This window comes from Sycon ciliatum, chromosome 1 (assembly GCF_964019385.1).
Source record: "Sycon ciliatum chromosome 1, ocSycCili1.1, whole genome shotgun sequence".
In the NCBI taxonomy this organism is placed as follows: domain Eukaryota; kingdom Metazoa; phylum Porifera; class Calcarea; order Leucosolenida; family Sycettidae; genus Sycon; species Sycon ciliatum.
In genome coordinates this window covers 37,473,078-37,482,971 of record NC_088643.1, presented here as the reverse complement: position 1 = coordinate 37,482,971, position 9,894 = coordinate 37,473,078, and the positions used below count along the sequence as shown (strand labels likewise).

Sequence of the window (9,894 nt, the reverse complement as noted above, 5' to 3'; positions counted from 1 at the left end):
TCGCGATTTCCTGGAGGGACAGAATCCAACGACTCCATGTTGGTACACCCTATCAACGGTACCATGATCACGCAGCAAGTAATTAGTTGCAACCATGGCCAACTAACTACATGCATTACTTACTTCGACCACAACCAAAAACACTAGCAGATGTAGACAATTTTAGACAAAACTACAACAACATTTGCATTTCTCTCTGTGCTCTTGCCCACCAAGATTCAAAATTGATGGTTGCTATGGTGAGGCCCGCTATCTGGAAAGGGATACCAGGGAGTCGTAAAATACGACTCCTTGACCTTGGTCATACAGAGCAGGGTCAGCATAGCGATGGCGCGAGGGCCCCGAGGTGCAGTTCTCTTGTAGGTTGTTATTTGCTACACGGGCTGCTCGTGATCGTTTGGTTAGTATGTGCTAGCAGTACCGTAGTAGCATAGCGGCATGTTCACCTGCACACCGGTACTGCTACCTCTTGCAGTCGCTGTCTTGTTAGATGCCACAGCCGCACAGGTCCTTGACCTTGGTGTTGACATACCATGCATACACTCCCATGCAAAAGTCAAGACAAACTGGATGTAAGAGCTGAACTACAGTGAAGCCTGGTGTAAGCCACCTCTGGGTTTAGCGACCACCTGCTCTTTTTTTCCATGCACGGACAGTTCTACACAGACACTGTGGGACCTGGTTCTAAAGACCACCTGGCTTTAATGACCGCTTTTGCTTGCACCGTGGGCCATGGGGTGGTCGCTTACACCAGGTCAGTTTACTGTACTTTCACCATGGTGCATATTCACAGTTAAGTGACTGCATCTACTCCAGCACAGCGAGAACCACCGGTGCACATATCTACAATCCAGCCACTGACACATACCCTCTCTTCTCCACACAACCAAGGCCAGTACTAGGAAGTAAACATGTTACAAGTAAAACTGCGGATACACGTATGAGTGCAAAAGGAACGGTATAACGCCTTTGAACGGTATCCTGTCATGAAGCTGAAAGCTCGGCCCCAGACAACACTGCAAGGCACTACTAACAGCAGCTGGCACAGGGCTATACATGAAGTAGTTCAGAAGTACGCTCATGAAGTGAAAAAATCCTAGTCAGTGGTGAATATGATTGCCTCCAGGCAGAATAACAGTTTGCTAAATTACAAGCCAGTGCCGGGTAAATTAATTGGGTAAGACGAAGTGAAGGCATAGCTGCTCCAAGATCGGTCGAGGCTCTATTGTTGCTTTTTGCCGTTAGCACGTACGAGCTCATCCCTCAGCTTGCGCACATCATCTGAGTAGAGTGACTCGTTAAAAATCCCATAGTGATCAAAGTAAAGAGCAACAGACCTAGTGGTGGTAACACATAGCACACAGCACATGCACAGCAAACAAACCATACATTGTACATGTACATGATCAGACAACAGCATGTCCAAGCACAAAGCTACCATCTGTACAACTGACTGAACACCTAAAACTCTAGAACAGGTCATGAAGCTTTATTCCCAAGTAATGATACTAATCTCTCAGCTGCAAGTAATTTACTACTACAGTGTGGCAAGAAATCCGACACTTGGCATAAGGGACTGCACATGCAGTCTGCAGCCCCTGCAGTCCTGCATACGTAGTACATGTGTTCCATACAACTTTTATCTGTCTCATGACAAAACTCGTACTCATCACAGTCAAGGTTCACAGTCAAGGTTCAAAAGGTGCTGGCAAAATTTAAAAATGAATGAGGATTGGATACCAATACTCCTTATGTGTACCATGTTTGTGAACTGTGCGTATCTACGCTGTGACCTTTCGATACTTGCACTTGAAAGCACACAACATCCACAGAGGCGGGTCATAATTTGCTATTCACGCTTTGGGTATTCCTAATGAACGCCCAAAGAAAACACAGTAGTATAAGGTGGGGACCTCCTTCAATATGAGAGAGTTTACGCGTCACGTTTTTCAATTTCGAACGTGAGAAGAAAACGTGCGTTGAATCGCTTTGTTTCACCGTGAGTTGGCCCTCTGTCGCATTGAAATCTCACGTTGCAACGTGAGGAGCGCCACTTTGGCAGTGAGATCTCACGTTCAAAATTGCTCCCGCCACTTTAGGAGCTGCAACTATGCATTGATCAAAATGGCTGTGGCATTCCTATCGATGCAGAAAAGTCAATGTAACGAACACTCGTGCGAGCCGTGAAATTTATTACAACCATTTTGTCTCCTTTCAGTTCTCTCGCTGCAACGAAACGTCAAGTGTGCAAATTTTCACCTCAGCTTCCGTGGTGATGAGTTTTGCTGCCTGAAACTTACTGGCAGTCTTGCAGTGGAGACGTCATGTGACAAACCTGAATATTCATCGGCCAGTGAGTGAAGGTAACTACACAATTATCTCCTCTGGAAAGGACAACAGTGATGCAAAGACCCCTGGCCACTTACTTCTCAAGGCTCTCAACAGTCTCCGAACCTGTATGACCATTCCGGAAAGCCATAGATAGCATGTAGTCTGGACTGAAGCGTCGCAGATCTGACATGAGCCGCCATTGGTGAACCGTCTAGAAAGGAACACAACAAAGCAACAGGACATAAAGGAGTTGAAAGGACAGCATCCAAATCTGTTGAGATAGTGTTCACTCCCAGCAAAATACAGTGAAACCTGTCTTGGGTGACTGCTCAAGAAACCTTACGAATGTGGTCCCCGTGTACAGGCGGGCTTCTTATCCAGGGTCATTGGACTGGAAATAGCATCCCTTTGTCCTCTTTTTAACTGCTAGTGGTCTTCTAGGACAGGTGGTTGCCCTATCAGAGTGGCCACCTTGGCACGTTTAATGCATACACGTACACAAGAAAAGCTACTGTCGTGGACATGGAAATCCGGTCGCACGTCTAGTGGCCCCAGGGCGCTGGCAATGCAGCCGTGGATAAGGTTATTATTATTAAGTGGTGCACACATGCATTTATGCGCTGCAGTGCGCTGGTGGCATCGGATCAACATGTGCACTACACACAGCGTTCTGTAAGCGCTGAGGGCGCCGGCCCCGGTCAATCGACTGGATGTCCATGTCCGCTACAGTACAATACACGAAAGACCAGAGACCTCCGCGGACCAGCGGCCATTGCGAGCATAAGACGGAGTAAGAATACAGAGGAGCACGGAGCGCATTGAAATGATTCAAACGATACCTTCTTGTCAGTGTCAACTGATGATCCGAAGAAGAAGTTGTTTTTCTGAACAAACATGTAGAAGAGACTGAGGATACCCATCAGCACGAAATACGTATAGAGAGACCAGTGTGGTCAAGGAATACACACGGTATAATTATACTAACATACCAGCATATACATGCCAATACCAGACTAGACACCAACAGTAATCCACCCCACCCCCATACAAATACCAGACTGGGAGGTTCTGAGGTTAACAAGATAGAGGATGTAAGTCAGTCATACTTCAAACTGCATGTCAATCATAAAGGTTTCCCGAACCTCAGAAAGCATGCTCCAAATTGATGACCAAATTTACAAAGGCTAAACGGCCATTGAAGACAAACCATGCAAGCACACAAACACACACATACACACACACACACCTGTGCATGCACGCACAAACACACATGCACATATGCTCATCCTTAGAGAAAGCTATGCGAATTCTTATTCCAAATTGGATCCGTCTGTTACACTGTAGCAGAGTACTGTATACATAATTATCATGTTCACAGACATCACTCAACAGCACACAATGACATCACTCAACAGCACACAATGACACCGTGAGGAGGATATGAAGTGACGCATGAAATCAGAACAGCATGCGAGGCTGGGTATGGGATGAAGTAGTCAAAGACAAGGGCAAACCCTGCCGCACCGCAGCCTGCACACGCTAAACCGAGGCGAATGTCGACATTCCTATAGTCTTCTGTTACACCGAGGTCCTCAGTCAAAACCTAACAAAGAGACAGACAACGATGAGCACACCATCTGTTGAACACATGTACATGACAGGAGAACTTGTGCTCGGGGACCACCGCTTTACTTGCTGTGTCCGCGTCTACGAACATCTTTATACAATGCGTACAATGGTATGGGAATAGCGCTTGGCTTCACAACCTGAACTGTGCTCAAACCTGATTACATGATCACATGCTATACATGTACTTCGAAGTATGTGAACAACGCATGCGTGCACACACGCATACACATGCACGCGCGTACACACATTATTGGCCACTGGACCTCGGCTTTGCCATGCATGGTCGTGCCCACGGGCAGCCACATTTGTGGCCGAGTTGTGGATTAGAAAAGAAAAGCAGGCGGTCCAATCGTCCTGCTTTGGACCAAAACATTTGTATACATTTACATAGGAGACAATTGCCTTACCAGACATCATTATATGGGTGTCCTGCTTTGGAATGGTCGCAAGATTGGACAGACTGGAAAACTGTTGTCCAAAATTATATGAACCCATTCAATGCAAGGACCCAACAATGACGACAAGCCAACCAAAAAGTTGAAGCTGATATCCCTTTCTCCACACAAATGCATCATGGTGCTGACCGGAACGTACGATAAAAAAGAACGCGATGATTGTTTGTCACATGCAGGTCGCTATGAGTGTGTCAGCCACCACTTTACAGCCTTATCTATTATGCATATGAGACTCAATGTCCGTCAAATCACCGATTGCGCAGGTTGCTCCACAGGTCAGATGTTTTCCGCGTCAATACAGTCATGTACTATTGGCAGAGTGTCGCTGCGTGCCTATATAGGCTATAACCATGATGAAAAACCTTTTCTGCTGTGTGAATCGCATAGCTATCCATGAGCCACAGCCATGAGCCACAGCCATGAGCCACAGCCATGAGCCACAGCAGATGAGCCACAGCCATGAGCCACAGCCATGAGCCACAGCCATGAGCCACAGCCATGAGCCACAGCAGATGAAAAAGTACTATCTACAGATCGAGTACATGTAACTCCTTGGTGGGTTACAAGTATGCATTCTTGGCATAATTTACACATTGAATATTTCAATGGACATGGATATTCCAGTCCCTCAATGCTCACCTTTCTGGCGGTGTCATCAAGTAAATTCCGCACAGCTGAAGAGTCCCATCGATCTATCTCTATAGTAGTATCTTCCTCCTGGGTAGCAAACACAGCAGGAGGAATGCGTATCCCACGAAATATTAATTCTGGGTTCATTTTTCACAAATCAATCGCATCCACACAGCACACCTTTGGTGGTGCCTCTCCCTTTGCCTGAGATCTCTTGGATTTCATTTTCTCTAAATCAGCAACAGATATGGAAAATCCTCGAAGAAAGTTACTAATCAGTGACTCTGGCCTCGGGCAAACTATTCTACTGCTGTGTAAAATACAAGCATTCGCATTGCATGCAATAAACAACAACTTTCAATTATTATTCCACTACATACACCACAGGCACAGATGCTAGCGGTATACCGGTACATACACTGACTGTACATAACAGTGCAGATTTGTCGGGTGGTCAGTCGAGTCATCACTCATCAGTCATCACACTGCACTGGTCATGCACTCGTTCGTTTGTCACGTCGACGTCACATGCACAAGATGCTGTGTACGCACGTCTACATAAAATTCAAAATACAGTATCAGATTTTTATTTGAATCAAAAGCTATTATTTTTACTATTTTACTCAGGGAGTCGTCAACTCCCTGATTTTACTCATAGTTGCATTTTAGTCGTAGATCTACGCTTGTCTCATTTGCATTGCGTAGTAGACAAGGAGAGCGTCATGACCACGAAGGCTGAGAGATGGTCAGGGAAAGGCCAGGGGGCTTGGCATGATTTAGTGGCTGCTGACTGTCGGATTTCCAGATGGATAGCACTGGAGTTTGTTCCAGCTACGTTGACAAGTGTGAAGAGATGGATGGGTTTAGCCCTAGAATACTCAGGACATGGTGTACCCTGGATTGTGCTCGGTATTTACGCATTGAAGACGGCACGCAGTGATGTGGACAAGGCCCTAGCAGTCAACTTTCTGCTTGGATTGATTTTGGATTTATTGGTGATCTGTTTAGTGAAGGCGGTAGCCGCACGGCCGCGACCGCCATATGATGTGAAACATAGACTGTTGTCCATAGCAGTGGATCGTAATAATGCCTTTCCATCTGGTCATGCTACTAGAGCTGTGTTGATTGTCGCATTCTGCGCGGGATACGTCACGACAAACACCCTAGTATGGCTGGCTGTGTGGGCGGTATGTCTGTGTGCGTCACGGGTGCTTATCGGGCGTCACCACTTACTGGATGTGGTAGTGGCAGTTCCACTAGGGTATCTGGAAGCCATGATATCACGCCATTGGCTGATCACAGTAGGCATCACGGATTTCTTCTTGCCAATGTGGACATGACCAATCAGCGCAGACAGAGTAACTGGATGACTGACAGGATGTGACAGAAAGCGAACAGAATTCAAATTGCATTTTACGTTTCAGATATACGTATACGTACAGTTGACTCAAATCATTTCAAACTATCTACGCTTTGTATGTAAATCATGTCCGACAAGTCACTGGAGGCATATTGGAGATGTATCCGCCGCTTTTTGCGCTTTTGTCTTGGCAATGACGGTTGACATCATGCTCTGGAGGACCGCTGAATCCAGTTCACAGAGGCTTTTCTTGATCCATTTTTAGAACATCATCTCAGTTGTGGCAATCACCCACTATCGACTGCCCTTCATAATGCTCCAAAGATTCTCGATAGGGTGAAGTTGTGTAACGTTCGGTGGTTTGTCACACTTCTCTACAAACAAGATCTCACCATTTCATTATCGCTGAGCAACTCAAGGGTGGCACTGGTGTAATGGGAGCTTGCCAGATCCAGCCAAGCTCTATTCCCTATCAGACTGAGTCTTGGCCAGGAAAGGGGACAGCTGTGCCAACAAACACCTTAGTGTCATTGTTACACATAAATTCAATGAACTCCAAACCTTTTGGCAAGTTTTCAATGAGACACTCCAGTTTTGTCCACGACTGATTTGACCAGCATCTTTCCTTGGCTTGCGGCATGTTGACTGCTTTCCTGACACTTCCTGGTTGTCTTGCAAGTAATTAGTTGTGTTTCTATCCCTGAATGCCGTCCTATTTATTTGTAGAAGCTACTTGTGGTCATTCCTTGCTGCACAATAAAAGCAATGCTTCTATCTTCATGCACGTAGTAGAAATTTACAACGGGCACTCAACTTTGTTGCAATCTTAAGTCCTCCATTTTCAGAACCCCCAAAGTAAATTGAATGGAATGAACGTGTAGCTTATGGTGATGGCCTTTTCATAAACGAGATATGTGCACAAATCTAACCTTTTTCTCTTCATTTTTTTGTCTCATCCTGTTTTATGTGCCGGAGCAATGCATTCGCGTACGTATGCCGAAGCGATGTTCAAACTTGGGTGCTTCAAGTTTGAAGCTCTTCGCTAGGAGAAAAAGATCCCAGGGAGCAAGTGCACATAGCATGGGTTAGTGATACTGACGGTGACACTGAGTGTTTTGTACTCGCTAGCAGTTTGTCACAGAACAGTTCTCTTCTCCAGTTTAGGATGTGGATTGCTATGGTTCACTTTCTTTTCTGGCCTAGAATCTTGCCAGGGGCTGCAGGGGTTCTTGCTGCAAACTGAAGAAAAGAGACATTTAACAGTGCGTGAAGATGTTGCAAAAGAAGGATCCACAGGCAGCCTGATTCGAACGCCCCCCCCCCCCCCCCCCCCCCGTCTTTTCAGGACAGAGGCTGTGTGTGTGTGGGGGGGGGGGGGGGGGGAGCAGTGATCAAGAAGGTGCCACGGCACAGGTGTCACCGTGTGATTGTGTGTGTGGGGGGGGGGGGGGGGATCCCCGGTAGCATTGGTGGGTCACAGTACCGGAAAGAAGGGATGGTGTGTGTGGGGGGTGGGGGTCTGGATTCGAATCCCGCTCGGTGATCCTTCTTTTGCAACAGACAACATACATGTTACTACTATGTATCTCAGTAACCATGATAACCATGGTAACAGGGCATGATGAAAATTGGAGATGTGACAAACTGTTGTTGTCCTTGACTCCTTGTCCACTGTTGTCCTTGGGTTCATGTGGATGTGTGAGTATTCGGCTAGTACATGTATTGCGATACAATGTTTACCGTAAAGCATGGCTGGATAGACTTGCACAGTCGCATCGGTTAGATCTACATGTACAATGTACATTGTATGAAGAATTCATAACTCTTGATTGTATAGTTCGTAGAGCTGTAGCCTAGCCTGTAGGACATCATGTACCACCCGCTATTAGTATTACCAGAAACTTCACTTCTCAAAAATGGTGTACTACGAGTACACCAAATTTCCAGGCCTGGCCCATCATCCGGAGGATAATGGAGATCCATTATCCTGATGATGGGCCAGGCCGGAAGATTTGGTGTAATGTTAATTTGATTTTGAATCGCAGTGAAGAGACCGTGTTTGGAGTTGAGCCAAGTTTCCTAAATGTGTAATACATGATTCTATAAGTGACTGCGTTGGAGTTTGCGGACAATTAGAAAAGTAGTAGTATTGCATTTTTTTAATGCAGTATTAAAACCATGAGGAGGGGGAATGAATAATAGTGAGGAACGAGGGCAATGGGTAGATGGTCGTGAGAGAAGGAGAGTGAGAGATAACATGTTGTTGTTGTTCTTTTATTGGAATTCGCAATACCGAACGGGCAATACGCCCAATCACATGGAAGCGAATAAAAGAATGCTAAGAATGAGGCATTTTGGTGAATATTATTTCAAGTGGAAATACTGATCCCGGGAGATACTACAAATACAATGTAGGTACAATGAACATCTGAAAAGGCCATGATACTGTCGTTTACCATGCTGCAAGCAGCTACATGTAGAAGGAAAAACAACAAGAAGGACGTTGTATCTCATGTACTCTGGACAAACAGAGCTAACAGGAAAAGACCGTTCGTTAAAATGCCTATACATACTGTCCTTGTGTGTGTGTGTGTGTGTGTGTGTGTGTGTGTGTGTGTGTGTGTGTGTGTGTGTGTGTGTGTGTGTGTGTGTATGTCACTGTGTGTCACTGTGTGTGTGTGTGTGTGTGTCACTGTGTGTGTGTGTGTGTGTGTGTGTGTGTGTGTGTGTGTGTGTGTGTGTGTGTGTGTGTGTGTGTGTGTGTGTGTGTGTGTGTGTGTGTGTGTGTGTGTGTGTGTGTGTGTGTGTGTGTGTGTGTGTGTGTGTGTGTGTGTGTGTGTGTGTGTGTGTGTGTGTGTGTGTGTGTGTGTGTGTGTGTGTGTGTGTGTGTGTGTGTGTGTGTGTGTGTGTGTGTGTGTGTGTGTGTGTGTGTGTGTGTGTGTGTGTGTGTGTGTGTGTGTGTGTGTGTGTGTGTGTGTGTGTGTGTGTGTGTGTGTGTGTGTGTGTGTGTGTGTGTGTGTGGTGTGCATATCACTGTTTCTCTTCTTTAAAAACTAACATCACATTGTGGTAAGGAGGGAGGGAGGATCATGGATGCTAGTGAGACGCTTGTTCGTTCAGGGGGTGATCATGCCTGACTTGCTTTATGGGTCAACCGCATTCTTTGCCAGGCTACTTGGCCGCCAGTTAGACCGCCTGCGAACACTGCAGCACCGAGCTATACGGGCCATTGACTGGAACCCACCCCACACAGCCATCCAACCTCTGCTGATCGCTTCACGAAACTCTGCAAGCGTAAGCTGCTCGTGTTCGTGTGGAGGTAAATTGTACAAACCGACAGATCAGAAGAACTTGTCGCCAACCGTTGAAACCGGAGGGCTTCTCAGCGAGCAAAGCCTCATACATCAATATCACTCGTGCCGGCAAGTCCCCCCCGCCCACGGTGGCAAGTGCTGTTTTACTCTTGCTATAAAAGTATAAAGACTACAC

At 46.2% G+C, this 9,894-nt stretch overlaps 2 protein-coding genes across 2 annotated transcripts; one reads left to right on the top strand and one right to left on the bottom strand.

Moving 5' to 3' along the window:
• Positions 1–901: 901 nt before the first annotated feature.
• On the bottom strand, positions 902–5,422 carry LOC135824315 (signal peptidase complex subunit 2-like). Its single transcript, XM_065337050.1, has 6 exons — positions 5,226–5,422; positions 5,055–5,132; positions 3,775–3,934; positions 3,171–3,265; positions 2,427–2,542; positions 902–1,337 (listed from the first exon to the last, which is right to left on the bottom strand). The coding sequence occupies exons 1-6, from the start codon at positions 5,268–5,270 to the stop codon at positions 1,223–1,225; spliced, it is 609 nt and encodes a 202-aa protein (XP_065193122.1). The 5' UTR covers positions 5,271–5,422; the 3' UTR covers positions 902–1,222.
• Positions 5,423–5,632: 210 nt separating this feature from the next.
• Positions 5,633–7,406, top strand: LOC135824321 (polyisoprenoid diphosphate/phosphate phosphohydrolase PLPP6-like). Its single transcript, XM_065337057.1, has one exon. The coding sequence runs from the start codon at positions 5,768–5,770 to the stop codon at positions 6,383–6,385; it is 618 nt and encodes a 205-aa protein (XP_065193129.1). The 5' UTR covers positions 5,633–5,767; the 3' UTR covers positions 6,386–7,406.
• Positions 7,407–9,894: the final 2,488 nt, after the last annotated feature.

What these genes read in the sequence shown, in the direction of transcription:
- LOC135824315 (XM_065337050.1), bottom strand. Translation starts at nt 5,270, where the DNA reads ATGAAATCCAAGAGATCTCAGGCAAAGGGAGAGGCACCACCAAAG. An exon ending in AGGGAGAGGCACCACCAAAG is followed by an intron (nt 5,133 to 5,225) that starts GTGTGCTGTGTG and finishes TTTGCTACCCAG; the next exon opens with GAGGAAGATACTACTATAGA. An exon ending in CAGTTGACACTGACAAGAAG is followed by an intron (nt 2,543 to 3,170) that starts GTATCGTTTGAA and finishes GTTCCTTTCTAG; the next exon opens with ACGGTTCACCAATGGCGGCT.
- LOC135824321 (XM_065337057.1), top strand. Translation starts at nt 5,768, where the DNA reads ATGACCACGAAGGCTGAGAGATGGTCAGGGAAAGGCCAGGGGGCTTGG.